Source organism: Monopterus albus, unplaced genomic scaffold (assembly GCF_001952655.1).
Source record: "Monopterus albus unplaced genomic scaffold, M_albus_1.0 scaffold94.1, whole genome shotgun sequence".
Taxonomy (NCBI): Eukaryota; Metazoa; Chordata; class Actinopteri; order Synbranchiformes; family Synbranchidae; genus Monopterus; species Monopterus albus.
The window spans coordinates 974,489-999,348 of NW_018127974.1; the positions used below are offsets into that span (position 1 = coordinate 974,489).

Below are 24,860 nucleotides of genomic sequence, written 5' to 3' on the forward strand. Positions count from 1 at the left end.
AAGAGAGAAATGAACCTTAGCTTCTGGATGAAGACATTATTCTATAGTGACAGTATGTAGAGCTTCATCATATAGTAGATGGCAGCAGACAGGTGATAAATACACACTCATCTTTTTGCAATGTATCATACACTTTGTGCATGCAGTGATACGCTCCATTAATAAAGGCACAAAATGACATTCACTTAGGCTACTCTGTTGCCTCGATCAATGAAAACAATGGTGGTTTAATAACAATGTAAGTTGTTTTAGATTGAACATTTTGTGGTCACAAGTATTCAAAATGTAGCCTCATAGTGTGAACCAGTTTAAGACAATACACTTAGAACACAGAGCCAGACCAGCTGCATTTTCCATCAGGCATATAAATAATAGATGATGCATTATGAGTTGTGAAATGATGCCTTATGAGGCCTTGACAGAGGTCCTGACAGAAGAAACTGGCACGAATTGTAAGTGACAGAGGTCTAGCTACTGTACCAGAAAACCAATGCAATAACACAGATTCACAAATCACATGGAGAGGAAAGGACAGAAGGAGAGCTGGAAGAAGAGATGGGGACAAAAATGGAAAGATAGCAAGGGGTGAGTATATCTGAAAAACACACTTGAAGCCTATCTGTGTGCATTTTCTGAAAATGTTGCTGGTGGTCATTTTCAATATCAAATCCTATTAGTCTGAGAGATCCTGTGAGCGTTGCAGCAGACTGCTGGAGCCCTCTCGAGCCTTGTGATGGAGCGAGAGAGGGGGGCTGCAGCACCATACTAGCCTTTTATCTGGATACACGGGGGTCACATAGCTTCTCTTTGAAGAAATATTCAACTAATTGCCTTGGAGAGTGGCCTCACAGGCAGAGAGCAGACTGTGGATTGTTGAGGCATTGTGAAGTGGTAAACTAAGGATGAGGATTTTCATCTTGCACAAAAAACACACATCCCAGAAAAATGGTTGGGCCATGGTTCCAACCTGTGAAAGATAAAGAGCCACATATCCTGAGAAGATGGAAGAATGACTACTAGAGAATGAAAAAAGCAAAAGATGGGTATAATACAACAGCAATCCAATGAGGGAAGCATATAAAAGAGTAACTGCACCTGCCACTCAAGAGAGTTTTGTTCATGGTCTATGCCATTGTTGGACAAACCTTGATACCAATTCTCTTAAAATCTAAAAACTAGGCTATCACTTTCACATGGCATACAGCGAACTCAACGCTGTGGGCACTCAGTTTATACCGTACCTCTGTCCTCATACGGCCCTCTAGCTAGGCAGACAAACAGCAGACAGACAGACAGACATGCAGATTCTCATGCTGGCAGTGTGCTTTGCCTGGCACATTCATTCATCTCCTCTTTTGGAGTGTGTAAGGCCTGGCAGCCTATCAGTGCCAGAACTCTAGAGGCAGTGCTTATCTCCTCTCATAGATCATGCCTTTGTGCTGCCTGCTCCTCTGCTAAGGAATGCCAGGTAAGGCTTTTGTGGTCCAGCACAGGCCTGGTACTGTATCCCCCCTCAACACCCTGAGGCAGGCAGGCCTGTGCCTTGGCACTGAGAGTCACACTGGGCTAATTCACTTGGCGCCGGGTAACAGACATCTGTCACTCAGGAGTCCCCTGGGGACACACAGACAAGGCCTGATATAGGGGTGGGCCAGGGGATGTGATGCACTGTGAAATGCATACAGGCAGACACATACTTACACACACCCGACTGTAAACAACATACACAGGGTGTGTTGTAGAATAATTAAAGAGCAAAAACCTTTGTTGTAACTGACTATGATATATGAACTTAATAATAACTAAAAGAACAACTTTTTTGAAGTCACTGTCTTTAAACAATAGATAGCAGTCTTCCATCCCAAATGAAAACCTCCTTGGGTGAGGTTTCTATAGCAACTGCCAGAGGGGCAGCACGGTTCTGGTGAGGCGGTGCTGTACATGCTGTCCGAGGAGAAGCAGGGCATTAGGGGAGATCAGGTTTCCCCCTCAAGGGGCCATCCTGACTCTGCTCCCCCATCTCACCCCCCAGCTCTGTGCTGCCAGCATTCACATGCTAATTCATTTCCATTGGTGATTACACTCCCTTTAAACCAACTGACAACTACAGCTGGAGTCAGGCTCTTAACGGCACACTGTTGGGATGGATGGGTGGAGGGATAAGAGCGAGTGTGTCTGCGTATGTACTTGTGTCTGTACGCACTTGTATGCATTTTTTGATGGCGCTCTTATTTTGGCTGTCCTTGTGCTCCATAAAATGGTAGTGACAGATGATGACACATTATCTGTGCTCCTACCCCAAATAGCCTCACACAACCTCCCATGCTGCTCCATCCTGTGAAACAGCCTCGGTCTAATAGCTGTATGTAAATCAGCCAGCCCATAAAGATCAGTGTCAGCACTCAGCTGTGTACGTTGGCTGACGTGACAAGCATGCCGCATGTCTCGATGAATTTACCCAAACGGGCTGCTAGGGGAGTTGGAAATCTAAGCTCACTGGTGTTACAGCATCTAATGAAATCATCATTTCTGAAACATTTCTCCATGTACGCTCATAACTTTAATGGTCTCAGCTGTTCGGGTAATCAGTGACTGATCTTTCCAAATCGCTGGATTCCTCTGATGAGCCAAGCCTGTATGGGATGGTGAACAGTAAATGAAGCAGAAGGAACAAGTAGTAAAGGATACAAGCTCTGGTAGAGAGTCAGCCGGGACTTGACAGCTCTGCTGGCATTGATACAGGTGGCCCGCACCAAGCTTGGTAGCAGCGCCCCAGTGATGATGGCGCCATTAAACAGTGGCCCAAAGGAAGGAACCTGAGAAAGAGAGGGGGAAAAAATAAAGAATAAGAAAAATATGTATTAAAACTTCTACACTGAATCAAAATTAATTTGGTCATTGTCCTGTGATTTACTTGTGTATAAAAATTCAAAAGTGTTGAATAAAAATAGTTTTGTTGCCATCTGTTTAAGGCAAGGGCTCCAGCTGAGACTGGATTCTTACCTATCTTAGCATAACAACCACACATATCTAATGTGAATCAATGTTACATAAATAAAATTAAAATGACAATCAATAGTAAACAATGCCTTCATATTGAGCTACTGAACAAATACAATGGGCTAATATGCATTTAAGCAGCAGCGTGCAAATGTGTGTGGGTACACGCGTCTGTTCATGCATATTGGAAGGGGGCCCTTAATCACTGAAGCTCAATGGTCGTTGACCTGGAAGTTGACGTGAATGTCAAAGTCTCTCGAAAAGGTCCCGCTGTCTTCAACGTGGCTGTTCAGCGAGTATAATAACCAGTCAAATTATACAATAAATGGATTTTAAACAGAAATGATACAAACCAATTCACTTAATCATATGCTAGAAACTAAATGGCATGTGACAGAAACGGACTCAGAAACCTTTATAGATTCTTGGAGGTGGAAACAGTTAAAACTGCAGAATTTTAGAAATATTTGCTGGGGCTGGGGTTGAGGGGCAGAACAATGGCAGCTTTTTGCCTTTCTTCCAGCTGTGTTTTGGCTGTAGAAACCTTCTCTTGGGTTGAAGCTAGAATATGTTTTATTATGTCTGTAGCTACTAAATATGTGCACATCAAAGTAAGTAAGTTGTTAAAATCTTCTGAAAAGAATACTGAAATGAAGGTACAAAGGTCCTCCTTTGGTATGTTAAATTTAATTGTCAGACATATTTTAAATAAAGTGCACAAACTATCTAAACAGTTTCTTACAGGGTTTTAATAAATCCAGTAAGCTTAAGTGTAAGCGTAACACTATGAGTGGAAGTGAAGCGAAAAATACATAGCTGCCAAATGAATACTGAGGAGACGCTGTAATACAGGCCTGTGAACAAATAACTGATTATATAACACTGGAAGCACTAATGGAACACAGTCATTTCTCCAGCAAGATTGTAGCATGTTTGGGGCCGATGTTATACTCTCACCTAATCCTAATAAAGCTAAGTTGAGACTCAATTGTTTCTGGCATCATCTTAAAAAGAACTTTCTCCAAAGGTAATCACTGCTTTAATGGGGGAGGAATACCAAAAACATTCTATTACTGAATCAGTTTTTCATATGCATACTGTTATGAAGGAATAATGGAAAGTACTATGGCTCTAAACATCTGAAGCCAGTCCTCTCAGATGAAGAAATTTCACTATCCACTAAAGGCCACACATTGAGTGCAGTACTGTGGAGTGTCCAAGATGAAAGCCAGCCAAGAAAGGCTAGTTAACCATCTCTGAAAGCCCATACCCACAGTGTGGGTAATAATGTACTGCTGGAGTAGGAGCCTTCACACAGAAACCACAACAGGAGAAAGAACCTATAAAAGTCAGAAAGCAAGAGGAAGGACCTTTAACTCATAAACAGAAATTAGTGTAGTGCTAAAAATAGCCCACATGGTCTTGTTGCTTTCTTGCTTATTGTGCCTGGAAAATAGGACGTTGTCATCTTAGTATTAAAATAATAAAAAAAAAGAAAAAAAAAGCCTCTAAACAAAGTAAAATGTTTGACATGCAATGACATTAAATTCTCACATGCAATGTGTTGATCCATGTTGTAGCCCATGCGTATTGTTGACAGTGGTCACTGACTGCAGTGGCTTACCTGTGGTTTCTTCATGATCTGGATGAAATGCATGTGGTTCTTCATCGGGTAGATGATAATCAGCACATCTCCGAAATCAGTTGAGATGATGCCACGTCGGTAGTCCCTGCTGTGCTCTGACCATACTATGTGCACCTCGTCATTTCCCAGGTGACGAAGCTGCCAAGCAAACAAAATTAGTCCAATCAAGTGCCTCGTGAGTGCAGGAAAATTGTATGGTTTTATGATGATGATGATGGCAAGACAAATTAAGTGACATTAGGGTTAGGTCACTGGGTTTATCTGGGTCGGCACCTTAGGTCCACTTTACATCCACAAGGCAGGGGAATGAATGGAGTGGATTATTGATAATAAGATCTAATTACTGCTGACAGGTCAGTATAGAGGCTCCATAAATAAAGTGATATCACCAGCTTTTAAGACTGCATACGGCAATATTTTACCAAATGATTTATTTAATTATAAGAAATAAAAGTCGCTTTCGGCTTTTCCCATTTTAGGGGTCACCACAGCGAATCGTCACACTGACGACTCGCATGTTGACATTTGGCACGTGTTTTACGCCGCATGCCCTTCCTGACGCAACCCTGATTCGAACCTGGGCTGCAGCGGGCAGAGCGCTGCACCTTAACCACTAGCCTACCAGGGACGGCATTTATTTAATTATAAGAACTGTTGTAAAAGGTGTATCACTAAGATAATGACAATGAAAAAACACGATCAGCCCAGCTTGTATAACTGGGTGCTGAATCCTCAAAAATGCAGTGTGAGAATTAACAATTAACAGGATAAGGGCAAGGTGGTGCTGCCGATGGCAGCCTCAGTTGAGCTCTCTCTAGTGTGGTTGTTTCTGCAGACTCCTCACACCCTGGACACAAACAGTTTGAACTCCTCCCCTATGGACGGTGCTACAGGTCACTGTACGCCAAAACAACCAGGCACAAGGACGGTTTCTTCTGCTGCGTCCTCACTCTGATGAACAGTTAACCCATGATTGTATGACAGGAGACAGCAATCACCACAGTGCAATAAACTGTACATATGGCCACTGTACATATCCATCTTGTAGCTGTTCTGTCTAATGTATATACATTAGATTGTATTTTTCTCCTATTCTTTCTTCTACTGATTACACACATTTTTCTTACTTTTTATTGTTGTCTTATAAAGCACACAGAGCCCCTATACCAGAGTCAAATTCCTCGTGCGTCTAATCATGCGTGCCAATAAAGATTCTGATCAGAATTAACAGTGAATTTCTAGGGGTACTCAGTATCCCTAAGATCAAACATAAATGCAGCAGGTGTAGGAGTAAGGTGGCAGCTTATGGCTAAATCACAAACTCGAAAACATTGGTTTAAATAGGGCTCTGGTTTGAACTCTTTTTATAGCTTTTTTTCATTACAAATTCAAATTGCAAACACAAAATGCACAAAATTGAGCATTTTAAAACCAAATAATTCAAATCCAATTAACCTTCTCCATCAGAGTTTAAATTGCTTCCCATTTCCACTCTATTCACAATCACAAATAAAACTGGGCAGGACAAGGAGAAACACTTAAATGACAGGAAATTGACTGATGCTAGTTTGAAAAAGGTAAACAGCTTTCACCTTTCCAAGGCCAAATAGATGGACACAGGTACATTATATTGCAGATCACTTATCAGCTGGTTGTCCAGTGATGTTGAATCAAGCTGTGCTCCTCCTTTCTGGAGTATCATGGACAATGAAAAGTGAGCTCCTACTCAGAAGAAAACATCTGCCAATGTACTGTGGGCCTAATGAGCCATTAGGAAACATGCCCTTGCCACCAAAAATGCAATTAGTACATTCTATTATAAGCCCTTAATTATGCTAATATGGTAATCTTAAACAAATCCACGGTATGCTGATTACTGGAGCTCGCCAGTTCAGTCTGTCTGTCCAAGGATCAGCAGGTACTAACCAGGTCAGTCACTAGGACAATTTCAGAGAAAATGTTGAATATGCATTTGCAGGAGACAATCAACACTGGGATGTTAATTTGGGTTAAGATATTAGCATTTGGATGAGCTGAATCACAAGTTTAATGAGGATGCTTATGCTCTAGTCAATCATCTTCTGCAGCAATCTATTTACTCCCTTATTAATCACACCCAAATGTTTGAGACTTCTTTAATAAAATGTGATTCGAGTCAAAGGCTCTTGTCCAATTATCCCTCTTTGACCTCCCACCCAGCCAATGGGCTTCACACACATGGAGGCAGCAGAGCAGAGGACCCCAGAACAAAAGACGCTCCAGATAAAAACAATCTGCAGCCGCTCAGTTAAGCTGTGGTGCCTCGGGTTAAGTGTGATAGCTAAGGCACTTGTCTATCTCCTTCTCTTTCACACACACATACACACACAGTCTACATGGCCTGACCCCAACCCTGCAGGTCGTTTCTATAACCGCATTACTGAAGCCAGCTGCTACTACTGCAGCCTGCACTGCCCTAAAGCCCACAATTGGACTGAGGAATTCATGGTTTTCCCTTTTTTCTTTTAGGTTTAGCCCCCTCCCCCCGTGCCTCTATGGTGACAGGCAGTAAGTGGGTGACTGTTAGACTATAAGTGTTATTTTTAAATTGACAGGGAAAACATCCTACTTGGACACAGACAAAGCCTATTTCTCATTCCAATTCTTCATGCCACTTTCTTTTCCTCCCCTCATCTTTTTCTGAAGCATCTGCCCATGCAGCCAGCCTGCCAATTTCTACTGGGCTTGTGGCTGGTGTGGAGATCTGTGCAAGACGAACAGGAGCAATTACAGAAGTTCCCTGTGAAATGAATGGAAGTGGAGAGGCAACAGACTCCACTCTGGGCATGGCTGCCCCTCCAGCGCCACGTTCTGGTCAGCCAAAGTCCAAATCTTTATTCGGTCTAATTTTTGCAGTCACTAAGCACAGGTTCAGGATGGGTTTGGAGTGGGCAGGAGGTTATTTGTGAAACGTAGAAGGAGAGGTCTGTGGAGCACTGGAGGGGGTCTGGATATGAAGAGAGACTGATGTATTTCCCTTCTCAGCAGGATACTGTATGAGAAGATTGGCAGCACGGGCAGGGGCCTTGTGGCTCATTTCTTCGTGCTAACTGCTACTGGTGCACTACAACTCAGAATCCTACTGCAGAATCCAATCGATCAGGGAGAGCTAATGGCTGAATCCAGGCCCTGGTCACAGCACACAGGGAGGGGGGCAGGGGCTAGCAGAATCATAGTCATTACCACAGCGGCACATGCCCTCTCACTCACGCGCCTGCAATTCTCTACTCCTCAGGCCTGCCTAGCCAGGGTCACTAATCAATGCCCGCACTCTGGAATCACACCTCCTGATCACAGCTTAACACAGAGCCGAAGGCTACAAGAACATAGTGCTCTGGGCAGGAAGGACTATGTAGCTATGTCACTGCATCAGACAGGCAAAACAGTAATTTCTCCCCTTTCTTAACACACTCTGATCTGTAGGTGTGCATTCAATACATTACATATTAACATAATCCAAATGTCATGGACAGGCAGGAACTATCAAAATGTATCATCTCAGATTGGAAACATCAAGAACATAAACATGACCTTTTACCTTTTTGGTGAGGCAGTCATCAGAATCAGATGGCATACGCGTGGAAACGTGGAAGATGGCTTCCACAGTGGAGGTAGCATAGTAAGGAGCTGTTAGACCTGTGCTGCCATTCCTCTGGAGGCCACCCATAAAGCCACAGTGTGTGGCCAGGTCCACCTGAAGGATACATGCTCAGATTAGTGTTCAAAGTGTGCCTGTACATCAGTATGTGCACATTTGGCCTGTATCTGTGGACACAGAGGCTGTGTTGATTTGAAGATGTGGTTGTGTGTACCTCCCATCCCAGTCCAGACACAAAATCTTCGTAGGCCTGACTGCCGGCACTGTTGGACAAGATGGAACACTTGTCTTCTTGGCCCTCTCCAATGTAGAACACAGCAATCTTGTGCGTCTCTCGACTATAGAACAAAACATACAATATCCAATATTATTGGCACATTTTACAAACAGAACAGAACTTGAAAAGCTTCTCACTGCTCCAGCCACTTGACAGTAAAAATGCTTTGAAGTGTGAATGCAATGACTCAAAAAACCAAACCCTGCTTATCAAGGTAAAGTGTGTGTTTAAGTGTAATTGAGTGGTTGAATAAAATCAGGAGAGCAGAATGTGAAAGTTTGTGTGCAAAATTTTTCCACTATATCTACAGCTCTAGCATGATTTAAAAAGAATGACCTCAAAGCCCCCCCCTTACTTTCCCTGTTGCCATGGCAGTACATCGTACTGGAGTAGTACTTTGCATGCTTGTGCACAGGTTGTTATTGCCCAACCAAGTCTGGCCATCTGGGAGAAGGAGGTCCAATCCTGAGGGCATTCTTTAATAAGCTTCTTTCATTAGCAATGTGTGGAGTACTTATTGATTGGGCTAAGACAGATGCAGTAAGAGGAGGACAGTAAGAGTCTATGAAAGACTTCCATGATTGTGATTAGCAGGAGATGGTACAGATTTGTAAAATCATAGGGGAGGAAGCAGTATGATACTGTTTTGAGTAACAAGTGTTCATTTTCCATGTGTATAGACAGGTTTAAAACAGGGCTGCAGTGGCCGTTAGATTAACTGAGCACACTAAAATGTAAGAACTTATTTGTGTTCACTGGTATCTAATTTCAGCCGGGTACATTATGAAATCAATTTTCTGATTCAGCTTTTGAAAAACATTACCACTGCCTGGAATCCAAGTTCTTCAGTTCCCTTAAGAGCTTTGAATTTTTCTTCAGTAAATGGAAACTTTTCCTGGTTGACAAAGACAGCCTTGATTAGACATGGCATCTCAGTTGTATACAGTATATACACATTTTAATTCAGGAAACTACCATTTAAACGGTGCTTTCAACTTAGTTTTTTGGGCACTCAAGAATAATATAGCAAAAAAGGCACACGTACAAACAGAAATCTCCTACTAGCTATGTGCATACTGCACCATCACCATTAAGAGGTGTAAGCTTTTAATTTACGGGGCAGCACTGTAAAGATGTGGCTCTGCAAGGTAGTCCTTAGTGAAGACAGCTGGGCACTTTTACCCTGTGGAGAGTAGATTAGCACACTGCAGACTCCAGTGTGGTTTTAACTTTGATCTCTCTCTCTTTGAGTAATGAACCAACATCTGAGAGACTTTAAAAACAAAGGAAGTAATTCTAGTACAAAAATGGTATTAGAATGCAAAGGTAATACTCAGTTTTGTGTTTTAATATTTTTTTCTTTCTAACTGGTTACATTTAAGATGCATTTTTTTTAGACTGAATGATAAAGAACTACACTGAAAGAAAGAAAGCAGCAGACTCCTATATGACTTCTTACAACCCCAACTCTGTTTTCCTCTTTTTTCCTCTAGTACAGTGCAAACCAGAATAGTGGTCATAGCCAATTTCAGGTGGTAGGATACCTTCGGTCCCAGGAGTTCATGCCAAGGTCATTAAGCAGCAGCCGGCAGAAGTAGAAAGGAGCTTTTGGTTCTTGGTAGGAGGGTTCTCTCTGGCTAGCAGCCCGAAAGCTTACATCAGTATCCCACTTCCTCACTTGCTCCTCCTCCTGCTCATTCTGATGAAGGATGGCCTTCAAGATGGCGTTCTCTTGCTCTAAGTTCATGCCATGGGGTGAGGGGGCTGGCTGGTTGAGTTTGAGCTGTGGCTGAGGCAGGCACTCTGGGCTGCTGTGGCCAAGGTCCTCCAACAGCTTATTAAGAGCATCTACCTCCTCCTCCTCCTCCTCACAAAGGTCAGAGAGAGGGTCTGAGATTGAGCTGTGATGTTCGTACAGTCCCTTTGCTGAAGAGGAGGGTTGATTTCTACTGGGAGTGACTGTAGAAAGAGGAAGATCCACAGCACTAAAACCTCCCACATCAACAGAGTCTTCCTGGGTGGTGCAGTAGAGGACTGCGCCGTCCCATGAGTATTTGCCTGAGATGTCACGCACTATGACTCGCACTTGGGAAGAAAGGAGAGAGGGCTGTCCTGCTGTGGGGGTTGCGACGGGGATCTGCAGGTAGGACACCAGTGTGCTCTCATTAAAGACAAAAAGCTGCAGATTTGGGCTTTTAAAGACCTCTGAGGACAGCTCAGATGACTCCACGTATGGGTTGTCATGATTTTCGCTCACAAGGCTGTGTAGAAGAGCAGGGCCACCATTCAGTGGATGATGACCCAGATGGTTCACCAGGTGAGTCATGATCATCCGTGCTGTCAGAGGTATCAGCTCCATGTTCTGACGTCGCTTTTCTGGTGGAAGATTGAGGACAAGAGGATGAAAATACCAAAATCATCTCTGAAGAAAAATACACGTAATAATGTGAACAATCTAATGACTGATGCAAGTTACTGATGGGCTTAGAATAAAGCAGCACATCTTTTATAATATGTCCAATACAGTCCTAGCTAACCATATTTCAAAAGCCCCACATTTGTGTGTAGACATGCTATCATCCCTGTTAGCTCTCTTTACACAAAACCAAATCTCATTTATGATTACTAATAGGGGTACTTTATTAGTTTCTCACAATAGCTTGGCCAGCACACCTCTAAGTAGGTAGGACCTAATCATGAGAGAGAACTTTGAAAAGCCCATTGAGTCTTCTTACAATGGACCAGTGCTGAAACTGGCCGAGTGCTAATGAGAACCAGCGTCTTTAGAGGATGGTGAATAGGACTCTACTTAGTGAATTACATTTATGTAAATGTACAGGTTTTCACTCCCAAGTGAAAGGCATGCTGTGCTTTATTCTGCAGTGATGTGAGAAAACAAGAAAATGCACTTTTGCATTGTGACAGTGCTATCAATACCATCAGCCCCCATCAAAGTGGAGAGAGCTTTTTAGAAAGCAGGCCAAGCTGTATTAGAGATGTGCAGGTCCTTTGATGTGACTTGATCAATATGAGGTGGGGGCATGAATATAACTAGGCCGGCACTCTTTGGTTTGCCCTTTTGATAGTGTTTTGTTATTTCTACTAAGGCTCAGAGTAGCTGTGTCCCATAAACCAGAAGTGTGGTGAAATTTTCCAGGAAAAAGCTACTGTTCAAATTTCTTACATTGTTTCAGTAGACATATGCACTGTGCATTTGGGCTTAAAGGACTTTTTAGAAGTTCAGGACATGGGAGAGAGAGAGAGAGAGAGAGAGGAATACATTGCCTAATGGAATCACAAGGTCATAGAAAAGAAAAAAAAAAAATCACATTTCTATCTAAACCCCATAATGGGTCTTCTCTCTAGGGCTGAGCACTAATGTGAACATTCCATTCCCTGTGATGGTTGATTTCCTTTTCATACTTTTAATAAGATACTGACATTTAATGGAGAGGTTCCAAATGGATGGTCTATTTAGAGTTTGCTTTTTACTGTAATCTTTGATTTTTTGTTGTTGTTTGGGGGGGGGGGGGGGGATATATGTCTCCGTTGTCTGTAATAAGTACAGTATGGCGCTGAAATGTAGTGTGTAAAGCATGTTTGGAGATAGTCATCTGGGGATAAGGTGTGTTGTGACAGCTGACGCTAACTACTGACAACCAGTCTTTTGTGCATGTGTACCCATGAATATATACAGCCACTCATTAAATTCAGGGTAATCATTTTATCTGCCAGCCAAACATCACTTTATAAACAGCAGGGAGTAAAAAAAGGCATCGATATGGCTTCTGTTCTCCCACTGTGGATGCAGAGATGCCACGCCTATGTGGCCTTACCTTCAGCTACAGTGAGCAGGTTGCCAAAATCGGTAGCGGTAGTCTGAGATTGTGGCGGCTCAAAATTCTTAACCTGACCCAACATGAGGTCATAGTCAGTTGACAAGTCTGACAGGCTGAGGAGGTAGTGGCTCTGTTGGGTGTGCAGGTTGGAGCCAGACACACAGCAGTGCAGCACCTTAAGAACAGGAAGAAAAAAAAAAGGGTAGGACGTGGTGATTATGTCCAGATGAAGTGTGTCTGGCTACTAATTCTATAGCATGACAGTGAGAGGCACTTTGATGACTGAACATCAACTGTGATGTGCAAAGACATTGTCCTGTTAGATATGATGGTGTCTGGTAAGAGGATGTGCTGTGATGCTCCAGAAGGCCTGTTCTAGATTGACATGATCCAGCAGCATATGAAAGGGGGTAATGTATAGCCCATTTACATCATAAGGCAATGGTGGGAGCGAGGGAAAGAAAAGAAGGTCTTTATTGCCACTAATCCATTTCTCCTGTGATGTGTGAGTGTATCGATCTACATAACAGATGGCAGAGCATCCGTTGGCAGGGCTAGATAAGGCACAGCGGGGCAGTTGATTACAACCATTGGACAGGTTTACACTGTTTGATTTAATTAAGACTTTATCCTTGTGCTCAGCTCTTACCACAAGCATGCCTGCTCAGTCACACATACACGTGCACACACAAAAACATACACACCTGTATAATCTGAGTGGAGGAAAGGTGCTGCATATGAGGGGATAAAACATATGCCCAATGTATGTAAATGAGGGGGGCCCTCTTATCCACAGTGGAGCAACTTGGGTAAAGCCATACAAAGGCTAATCCCATTCAGTACACACATGCGCTCACACTTGGCTGAGAGAACCTCAGAGAGGCAGGCTGGCCCAGCCATCTGAAACAGTATTGTGTGGTGCAATGTAGACAGTATGTGGATGATTCTACAGAGCAGACCTCTGGGTGCATGGGGGAGGGACTGGAGGCTTGATGCTGAAAAGACCTGAATCAAACAGCTGCTACACCAAACCCCTAAACAGCTTCCTCTGTGGAGAGATGGAAAGATAGAAAGGGAGGGGGAAAACCCACGGCTGTGCTTGACAACTAAGTGACTGCACTTCACATAGCAACAGTTCCTGGAAGGTAACACACAGTGAAACAAGCATAGTACAGGTTAGAGGAGCATATATTGTATGGATACAAGAGCATGCCTATGTACACACATAAATCAAATAATAACCAAGCAAACAGAGACATATGGGAGTGCACAAATGTACCTGTCTTTGCTCTCCCACACACACACACACACACACACACACACACACACACACACACACACACAGAAGAGAGGTGCAGCTGGCTGCTGGGGCAGGCTGAGAGCAGATGGAGAAGCTTGAGCAGAATTCCATTTTGCCAAAGAGGTCTAGTGCAGTGTTGCTTTTCACAGCAATCTGTATGCCGTCAGTCAACAGAAAAAACTTTTCTCACTTTTCTCTTCGTCTCAGTATGAAGAGTGTGACAATATAATATGTTATATATAATGTAAATATAATGTGCTAGAGTTTGGTGGCTTGGGAAAGAACCGATTTTAGGCTTTAGGAAGGTAAAGCATGAAAAATAAATGGATGCTCAGCTACTCTGTCAGTGTCACATTCTGCCAGTGATGTTTTCTACAAGGGAAGCTATTCTCTGCTTGGTATAGAGAATAATTAGCAGCAAGTGTATCTGTGCAAATGTATAGATTTTGGTCTTGATAGTGCACAAATACTGTCACTTTCTGTGATCTGCTTAATATATCATATCCAATAAAACCCAGGGGGGATGCGCCTTTTATGTGCTGATAGACAACCAATCACGCCTAATTGTCTTTGCTTTCAAAGCAGCTGCAGTCGCTCTCATATTAAGACATATTCCATTCAAATCTCCAGGACAAGCATTTATAGCCTGAGCTTATCAAGTGGACAAAGGGTCCCGTTTGAATAATTGGACCATTTCTTATCAGGGGTGACATTCTTACAATGATCTGCCGTTGACCGCATCTGCCCAGACAGGAGGGAATGAATAATATACCTCATTCATTTGTGCCTGAAGCTTGGCCCTCATTCTCAGGGTCAGACAATAAAATAAAGGGTTAAAGGGACAAATACAGAGAAACATGGAATACTTGATATTTGCCTGTTTTAATAAAAAACTGAATTGTAAGGGTTTCCTGCATATAAAAAAATGTCCCCTGTATGTATTAGCTATAGCATGCACTTCTACAGTATGCTGCTGTGCCACTGTAATGTTAAATGAGGCATAGTCATGAGGTCACAGAGGAGGTGAGCCTAATTAATGTGGCAAACCCATGTGTTAAGGTCAAGGTGGAGATGTCTTCGGGAGAGGCCTAAGCAGTCAGTGTCAAAGTGGCTTCCTTCAAGTCTGTTTGTTGGATGTAACTGAAACTCTCAGCTGCTGGTGAGGCTACTCACCCTGTAGATGTAGCCCAGGAGTGGAGCCTTGTGGGATGTGTATTCCTCCATGGAAGGCATGGTGATGGGTTCCAGCAGCAGACTCAAGGGTACAGCCATGCACCAGTCCAACAGGCAAAGCAGCAGCGACACCATTAACTGAGCAAGTAAGGAAAAAAAACAGAGGTTCCTTGTTAAGTTTGGTCAACAAACATCAAAACAAACAAATAAGAAAAACTTGTAGTAATATGGCAGTGAAAGAAAGGGAATGTTTCAGAGCAACAACAGGTAATAGATAAGAGCTGCAAAGAGAAAATACAGAGACTGAGCCATGTAAAGAAGAAAAGAAAAGAGAATAAATCACAGCAGTTGAAACATTCCTCTGCAAATGCACCATTCCAACATCATAGATCAAGGGCCTTTAGATCTCAGCCATTTCATGTACCCTCCTTTCCAACATGTACCTTTTTGTCTGCTTCCACTGTTGAGTGCTCTGCGCTTGGCAACAAAAAGGCTATTGTGGCCACAAAGATCTGTTGGGACAAAACAAGGACAGAGATAACTGGATGGCACACTCCTGTTCATCAGCTAAGGTCAGGGTTGGGTGCTAAAATAAATGGGAAACCACAGAATGTAAAGTACCCATATGTATGAGTAAGACATCCATTTAAAAGCTAAGGCAATTTCACAGGAATTGCTCATCTTACTTAAAATAAGCTCACAAATGGCTATTGGAAATGTAGCAGAGTTTAACCGTGTGCATCTTACCTCAATGATTTTCTTAGGCAGAGCAGGTTCTACCTTCTGGAGATGCTCCCAGTGAGAGATGAGCATCTGAAACACGTCACAGGCCACTTGAGCCACTGCTTTGTTCCCAAACTGGACAGACAAAGAACAGGATTTTGTTCCCTCAGCAACAAAAGAAAAAAACTGAGACATTAAGTCAGTATTTTCTATTATACATGTACATTAATAGGGCAAGAACATTTTTCTGTTTAACTGCCTGAACACTGTTGCTGTGTTTGCACATTCACTTTGCAAGCTCATGCTAACTGGCTGACTGAACATACCACATAAGTAAGTGAACATATCAACTTTGTGTCACTGACCATGATCAGATTAGCTTTTTATGCTTGTTTCTCTAATAATATGATTGTACTGAAAGCCGTTCTTCCTAGATCCAAATGAAAATGGCCAAGTTGCTTGGAGAAATTGAAAGCTCTGAAACAAATTATTATTTCCATTCAGCAATGCCTGTGCTTACAAGCAAGGAGATAATACAGTAGGAAAGCATGAAAAACATACATCATGTGCCTATTAAAAACACCAAGTGCAAAAACATACACACACAACAAAAATAGTTTCAGCATATACTAGAGCTTTCAAACTTTAAGCTGCTCAAATGGCTGAATGCTCAGCTAATTACTTAGGACACAAATGCAACAATATATTGACACGATACACACACCAAGCTACACAATGCCTGTTATGCTGACTCACTGTAGCTTTAACAGCTAACTGTAAAAAAAAAAATATTACTCAGTTTGATGCTGTATTTATAGTCAAGACAAAAACCTAGATTGACATGTTTTAAAACCTGACACAGCATCATATGTGTGTGCGCCAAGCACACAAATTACATAAATGCTTAACAGTTTCTAGACTGTGATGTGTGTTCTTGAGGCAGAACATTTCCTAATCTAAAATATGATAGATTTCACTTAGCTTAATACTTGCATTACCAAATCATTCCATGAGTATAACTTCATCGTTGTAATGTCTTCAATATTAATTTGCAAGGTAGAAATCAAAACACACAACTAAGAACCACTGAATGAGTTGGTGTGCCTAAATTTCTGACTGGTACTATGAATTCTAAAATGTCACAAGGACATTGCTGGCTGAAGATGGGTCTGGAAAAGTTGAGGCACATATTGGCTGTGATAAAATTTCCCTTAAATTTAGCTTTTCAATTACTCTTCAGATAATCAGCATAATTTCATTTCCACTTCAAACCAAGGCTCATTTACTGCAGACTCACTGGGGGAAAGAATTGAGCTGTTGACAATTTTCTTTCGAATGTGGATTTCTTCCGTGATTTGAAATTCTTTGTGGAGAAATAGAATTGCCCATTTCTTCCAGCTGAATGTCTCTCAACATGTAACAAGGGCAGACAATGTGGGGAGTGCAGAAATGGCCAAACACAAAAAGGGGCCCTGAGAGTTCAGCACCTGCTTTTAGAAAAGAGACTCTCAGTGCCACTCTTCCCCCTAGATCCCCCACCCAGCCTATACCCTCTATTTTGGGGCTGGCTGAGTCTGTGTGTCAAGTTGTACAGGGGAGTGATTACTGCTCCATTAGAGAAGGGGAGGGGGGATGCTTGAGCAGGAAGCAGGGAGATGTAGCGGCTTAAATTGGCCCACATCTACTGAGAGCGAGCAGCCTGGAAATTACGCCATCGCCCCAAACCCTTTTCCATGAGGCCGGAGGAAAAAAAAAACGCAGCCCCCAGTGGTTCTCTGCATCTCTTCACTCAGGGAGAAAAGAGGGCTCTTCCAAAATATACCTATGAGTCACATCACTGGACATGTTTCATTCTCACACTTTTTCTGTCCCTGCTAGGCTGAAATTGTTCTGCAGTTGTTTTGTGTAATCAACTATCATTTTTGTTGGAGCTAAACACTATAGGGTGTAAGATAGAAAAAAGATGAAATCCAGCCACTTCGAGTGTTTTATCAAGTATTGTATCAGCACGACCCAAGATGAGAGTGTTTTTAAAAAGTGAAGCCGTATTTTCTAAATCATACTACAGACATGAGTTGTTAGGAATCAAAACATACATGTTTATAATGTACAATGAGTCTAAGCATCCTTGCCTCCAAGGTTCACTGACCTTTAGTGTAACTCCCAAGACATTGATGGCATCTTTAACCTGGTGGTGGATGCTCTTTTGCATTAGCTCGTCACATAACCACAGCCCGAGACTGCACACAGCAATGCATCTGAATGACACAAACAGAGTCCAAATACATGTAACTTTAGGAACTGAATAGTACAAAATATAAAATATATTCAGAAAACAATTCTAATATTAAACTTGAGGACAAAACTATTATTTTTGGTAAATAGGGTTCAAAAGCACTGCAAAGATAGTATCCATTAGCTCTTTAAATTGTATTATGCATGCGCAAATGTAGATAAAACACATTCATATCAAATATTAATTGAAAAAAAGACGACCATATGACCTAAGAAAATACATGCATCACCAGTACAGCTGTTCATACTGTTAGGTATTTTTAGTCAGAAAGATATTGGTTAGATACTTTATGTATTAGAAATGTTTAGTGGAGATAGGATGTCTAGTTAGACTGTTAAATGCTTAGTCATGCTTATGAGTTTCTACAGGGTACATCTGGTCAAGGATAACTAGAGAGAAGAGTTGATGACTGTCAGCAGACAGGATGTTTAATATTATTATTATGATGTGTATACCTGTAGCCTTAGCCATAATATGTTCTTATGTTTAATATCATGACATGTTACTAGAAGTCTGTGAGAATGTTTTTAGTTACACACCACTTAACCAACAGACACACACACACATTGATTTGCTTCATGTTTTGACTACTGCTATGACCAGCTGCAAAGCTGGTAACAGAGACGTCTCGGTTGACGTTTCTGTGTAGTATGGGGCTAGCCCAACCGAGGGGATATAATGTATAGGCCTGGTGGGTTCAGGGTCTTTCATCTTACATCTGCCTGTGAGCAGTTTGGAGGTGCAAGATACCTGAGCGTGTAATGTTAATTTTACCTGTGATCCTTTGAATAAATCAGCACTGTTTTGAAGTTACTTGGACTGTCTCGTCTCTCAGAGTTAGCAATGGTAAAAAGTACCGGGTACAACAATACCTTGCACCTTCACAGTGTTCCTTGGTAGCAGTTTCCAAAAGAATGTTGATCAGATAATCCTGAAAAGACAATACAACAGACTCACTACATGCTCTCAGATGACAATATAGTGCATTCACATTATTTAAGGTTTGGAAAAATATGATACCATTATTTGTAACTTAAGACTGAATGAATTATATGACCATAATGTTCACATTTTAGGAAAAATGTGTAAAACTCTAATAATAGCTTAGGAATGACTGACTTTTCTTCATATTACAAATGACAATGGAACAGACGGGTTTCCTGTGGACAACCATCCGAGGATGTGCACACATCAAGGTGGTAGAAGTGTTGTAGTGCACTATTATGTTTGCTTATCTTTTGAAGATTTTCATCTTTTTAAAATATTAACTGGTTGAACAAAGCCATTATTTCCCTTTAGTAACAGACCATGTATGGTCTTTCACTGAAGTGCTGTTACGTCAGTTGCAACACTGCGAACAGTCTACATAAAACACACAGAAAATTTATTCATATTTCTTTCCCACTTTTACAACACTTAGAGTCGATATATGTAGATAATATAGTTGTAATGTAACAACATGATTAATTTATTCACAGTTTTGAGCATAAGGCGTTAGCTACCAGGCTGCAGTTACCCTCAGTTCTATAGCTTTTTAGCATTGTTAGCTAACAATCACCTGAACTGTGTAGTAGAGCTGTAACCCGTCTCTTATAACACGTTGGAAATCAGAGCGCTTTGATAAATAAAATGCTCTGTACCATATTTAGTCAATACCTGATGCGATTTGTCTGTTTCTGACTCAGTTTACACAAATAGCTAATAAATGTGAAAAAAATATTACTTTTTAAACAGTTGACCATCTAGCAGCACCTAACTTTGCAGACAGCACACAGGGCTCAGGACCACAGCTCCCAGTGAGTCCAGGTCAAACACCAGCCAAGTTTGACAGTGTTGGTAGTCAGAAGGAAGCCCAAGATTATTTAGCAGGGTTATGCTGTAAATCTAGGCTAACAAGCATATATACCGCATTTCCCTTTTGTTCTACGGAGCTTTTCGGCATCTTTTCAATAAGGCTTTGAGGAATAATGAGCAAATGTTAGGTAGAAACTGTTAGGTATTTTTAGTCAGATAGATATTGGATAGATACTTTATGTATTAGAAATGTTTAGTGGAGATAGGATGTCTAGTTAGACTGTTAAATGCTTAGTCATGCTTATGAGTTTCTACAGGGTACAAGATACCTGAGCGTGTAATGTTAATTTTATCTGTGTTCATGGAATAAATCAGCACTGTTTTGAAGTTACTTGGACGGTCTCGTCTCTCAGAGTTAGCAATGGTAAGAAGAACCACAGTCAACAGAAATTAAATATGCACTACACAAGCCAGAAGGGCCCTGGTCTCTTTTTAATACTTACTCCACAATGTTTTCATTTTCTATTAGAAGGGATGTTTTGCCTTTGGGATGCTATCATTTTCCAGCCATCCTTCGAGCAATTTGAGCAGTTTACTGCACAACAAGTCCTTGTTACTTTCCAACATAGTCTCAGTTATTCCCTTTTTGTTTTATAACACCATAATGTGTGCACATCTCGTTGATGGCGTTGTTATTCTGTTCCCAGTATGGCACATAATTACTTACTTTGATATCCTCATTGCCTACAATGATGTTGTCAGAGTCAGGCACATGCTGAAGTATAGGAATCTGGAGGTAAAGGTTGGGAAAACACACAAGGGAGCCTAGGACTGTCTGAGCCTCCACCCTCGGAGCCTGGAAGCAGTGATAAACAAACAAGCTATCATTAATTCCCTCAAGTTACATGAAAACACCAAACATCCAGGGAACAGGAAGCATGGGGAAACAGGATTGAAAAGATCCAGCAGAATTAATTTTGTCCTTAATCGTGAATCAGCTGGTCTTCAACAAAGCCTTTCTGACACGTGGTAAGACACCAAAATTACATGTTGTTGCACCTGATGAGCTGTAGTTAATTAGAAAACAGATATGCAACTACTTGGCAGTAAGAAACAACACATTCAAATACCACAAAGTACCATACTGTTCAAAGAACTTAGGGACCCTAAACACAAGAGGCATACAGTATAAACTCTTAAAATGTGTTACTCTTGTGCTTCAAATGAAACACTTGCTAATCACAGGTAAATTAACAAACCTAACAGCTGTAATTAACTTTTCTTTTCTTCCAAACTACAGTTGCAGGCTTTTGATTCAAATATTTACAATTCTAAATCAAACTAAGTTATAAGCAATAGGTACAGAACAATGTGAAACTGAAGGCAGTTTTCTGCCAGTTGTGCAATAAATGTGTGCAGTTCCTAAAGATGGAGGAATAATCATAATTAATAATTCTATGGTTTTTGTTTCAGCTATAGCTGCTAAGCCCTACATTAAAGTACAATGAAACCAGAACCCAGAGGTGGTAATGCCTTCCACACCTGAAGATCTCATTCTTCACTTTCTTGCAAGACAACTTTTTTTTAAAACTGTTATTTTCTCTCTCAACATCTCTTCTATTACTAAAGAAGTCACAATTAATTTCATTTTTTTCAATATGACTAATAGTCTCTAATTTTTCTAGTCCTTGAAAACATTTTTATATTCCAGATTGATTCCCATAATAAATCTTAATGTTAAAAGTGTGTCTGTACCTCGGAGGAGTCCGAGCTGAGAACGGAGGCAGCAGCAGTGATGAAATCGCCAATCAGCATGGTGAAGCCTGGCAGGCCAAGGAAGAAGAACCGAGGGGAGCAGGAGCGGACGATGGTGTTCAAAACATCCTGATGACAAGCATGCAGACAGACACATATATAAATGGTAGTAGAAGGCAAGCCACATCCACAATATTTTTCTGCTATTATTATCAACAACTGATTGAACTTGATATTGGAACAATCATTCAGTTGTACTGAAACTCAGTCTAACATTTCAACAATGTGTTTATAGCTGCAGTGGGTTTAGAATACTTCATGTCTTGCAGACTTCATTATGCTGTAGATTCAAATTTAAACGGTTAATATTGCCATTTTTTTTCCATTGTAGGATTGTGGCTCTTGTTACCATTGCTAACTCTGAGAGACGAGACAGTCCAAGTAACTACAAAACAGTGCTGATTTATTCAAAGGATCACAGGTAAAATTAACATTACACGCTCAGGTATCTTGCACCTCCAAACTGCTCCCAGGCAGATGTAAGATGAAAGACCCTGAACCCTCCAGGCCTATACATTATATCCCCTCGGTTGGGCTAGCCCCATACTACACAGAAACGTCAACCGAGATGTCTCTGTTACCAGCTCTGCAGCTGGTCATAGCAGTAGTCAAAACATGAAGCAAATCAATGTGTGTGTGTGTCTGTTGGTTAAGTGGTGTGTAGCTAAAAACATTCTCACAGACTTCTAGTAACATGTCGTGACTTAAACATAAGAACATATTATGGCTAAGGCTACAGTTATACACATCATAATAATAATATTAAACATCCTGTCTGCTGACAGTCATCAACTCTTCTCTCTAGTTATCCTTGACCAGATGTACCCTGTAGAAACTCATAAGCATGACTAAGCATTTAACAGTCTAACTAGACATCCTATCTCCACTAAACATTTCTAATACATAAAGTATCTATCCAATATCTATCTGACTAAAAATATCTAACACCATCAAAGTTTGAACTTTGGCTGGGTCACTCAAGGACAGTCGGAGAAGCCACTCCAGTGTTGTCTTGGCTGTATGCTGCTGGTCATGTCTCAGGTCACTGCATTCTGGAGCAGGTTTTTCTTCAAGGACCTCTCTGTACTTGGCTGAATTTATCCCCCCATCATTTCAGACCAGTCTCTCTGTCCCTGCTGCTAAGAAGCCCCCCCAGAGCATGATGCTACCTCCACCATGCTTCACCGTAGGGCTGGTGTTACAAAAGGAGTTCTGCCCAAAGAGTTCAATTTTTGTCTCATCAGACCAGAGCGCCTTTGCTCTGACTCCTTTCAGTGCCGTTCGGCCAAGCCCAAGTGAGCTGTCATCTGCCTTTTACTCACAGTGGCTTCTCTCCAGCGACTCTACCATAAAGGCATTATTGATGGAGTGCTGCTGAGATGGTCGTCCTTCCAGCAGATTCTCCCATCTCTGCAGAGGACCTCTGAAGCCCGGTTAGAGTAACCATTTAAAATTAACATAATAAAGTGTGCAAAAAGCAATGGGTCTAAATACTTTCTGAAGCCACTGAATATGGGATTTTCCCCTGTGATATGAGTGTGGGGAGAAGAAACGCAAGTGTTTTGTAAATGGGCCATCGTCTGAGAGGCATGGCAGGGAAAAAGCTTTTTCCTCCAACAGGTAGACTAAGCATTTTAAGTCTTTTGAGGAGAATAAGGCACTGAAGGACAAAAAAAACTGTGAAAAAGAAAAGAGAGGAGAGACAGAAGCAGCAGATGGATTGTTCACAAAGGATAAGAGGAAGAACAAAAGACCTCAACTTTCATGAGTCACATGTATACACACACACACACACACACACACACACACACACAAACACAAGCAAACCTGTAATTAAAGCCAGAGACAAGGTATTGTTTTGCTGAGGTACAGGCGGCTTGGTGGCAGATGGGTGCTCTTTCAACACGGACATATGCTGTACTGTGGAGAGCTCTGCACATGCAGCTCAAGCATGTACACTATAATACCATGCTAGACAAAAGCATAAAAAGCTGTGAACAGGTTTTCCATACTATATTTAGGATAGTATAGCTGGAGCAAAGAGGTCATGTTATTTACAAGAAATACTTCTGGGTAAAAAAAAAGAACTGAGCATCTCAGTAAGACAGGAAGATTGTTCTCTCTTATCTGAGACAAGCGTGTGCATATTTGTGTACAAAGCCAAGGTCCAGGCTAGAAGCACCTGCCTTCTTGGCCATAAACCTGTGTAAATCGGACAGTTCAAACATCAGCCTGTTTCTAGTTGAACCGAAGGGCACTTCAGCAAACATACAAGCACGCAATTTCTCTCTCTTTCTCACACACACACATACACATACTGTTCCGCCTATCTATCTGTGACATTAATCACCTGAAGCTTTGGTACACAGGGAATGCAGGTGAACAAAAGAGGAATAGAATAAAAGGCAATAAGCAGGAAGTCAGACCAACATGATGCACTGCTTGTGCAAAATTGGTGGGAAGAGCTTTAGGATTGAGGGCCCCATTTTCCCCTCATTTTGTTGGTAATTGACCTCTGAAGCGTAATGTGCAGTGCAGTCAGAGGTAATTAGCATGCAACAAACTGTTGCTTGATTGCCTGAAATGAGCATTTTAGAGGAAGCCATGAAAGTAGAATGCAAAGTGTTTTCTATTGTATGTGTAAGTAGAGGAAACCTGATTTGAGATGTGTGCATAGAAATGGGAACTGAGCTCTGCATGTGGCTGTGGCCCCTGCGTCAACAAAAGGTGCATTAATGTAACTCTGAATGGAACCACCTCATGCCTTTTCATTTGACCTCATCTTCAGGAAAGTACACGCTATCCACCTGCTGGCCGCCAGGGTGATACAGTTCACTCTGGCATTACATCGCTCTGCACAACATAGGAACATTTTGGTAACACTTTACAATAAGGGTACATTAATTAACCGTACTTAATGCAGTAATAAGCATTAACTAATAGGTAACTAATGCATTTATTAATCATGTTTAAATGTTTTTCATATTAATTAAAGTATTACCTCATACATTATTTAATAGTTTTTAACGACACCGCTAACATTTGTTGATGCAGTAATAAGCATGAACTAAACGTTAATTAATACAATAATAAGGAAATAGTAAATAGTAAATTGTCAATAAAGATATTAACATTTATTTCATGAAGGTCACAGCTTAGCAGTTTCATTAGGAGAAGGCTGTTTTAATGTTCATTTAAGCATAATAATTGTCCACTTACTTGTCCATCCTCCAACCAACCAATTCACTTTGTCCTCGCTCCACGTTCATCTAAGGTGGTATCTTCCAGCTTCTGATTGACTGAACACACATGATGCAGGTATGCAGCAGTGGGCAGGGCATGGATAGTTGGAAAGCATGCA

At 41.5% G+C, this 24,860-nt stretch overlaps 1 protein-coding gene across 5 annotated transcripts in view; it reads right to left on the reverse strand.

Moving 5' to 3' along the window:
- Positions 1–24,860, reverse strand: part of ralgapa2 (Ral GTPase activating protein catalytic subunit alpha 2) — a 101,933-nt gene that overhangs the window by 23,751 nt on the left and 53,322 nt on the right. For 4 of the 5 annotated variants that reach the window (XM_020608554.1, XM_020608558.1, XM_020608552.1 and 1 more), the window contains 14 exons: positions 21,440–21,568; positions 20,412–20,540; positions 18,763–18,821; positions 17,744–17,852; positions 15,619–15,729; positions 15,315–15,383; positions 14,872–15,009; positions 12,396–12,573; positions 10,104–10,935; positions 9,383–9,454; positions 8,497–8,620; positions 8,223–8,378; positions 4,625–4,783; positions 2,689–2,816 (listed from right to left, as the gene is read on the reverse strand). In XM_020608554.1, coding sequence (XP_020464210.1) covers positions 2,689–2,816; positions 4,625–4,783; positions 8,223–8,378; positions 8,497–8,620; positions 9,383–9,454; positions 10,104–10,935; positions 12,396–12,573; positions 14,872–15,009; positions 15,315–15,383; positions 15,619–15,729; positions 17,744–17,852; positions 18,763–18,821; positions 20,412–20,540; positions 21,440–21,568 — 2,393 coding nt within the window. The remainder of the gene's footprint in view (positions 1–2,688; positions 2,817–4,624; positions 4,784–8,222; positions 8,379–8,496; positions 8,621–9,382; positions 9,455–10,103; positions 10,936–12,395; positions 12,574–14,871; positions 15,010–15,314; positions 15,384–15,618; positions 15,730–17,743; positions 17,853–18,762; positions 18,822–20,411; positions 20,541–21,439; positions 21,569–24,860) is intronic. The other variant, XM_020608553.1, reaches the window with a different exon arrangement.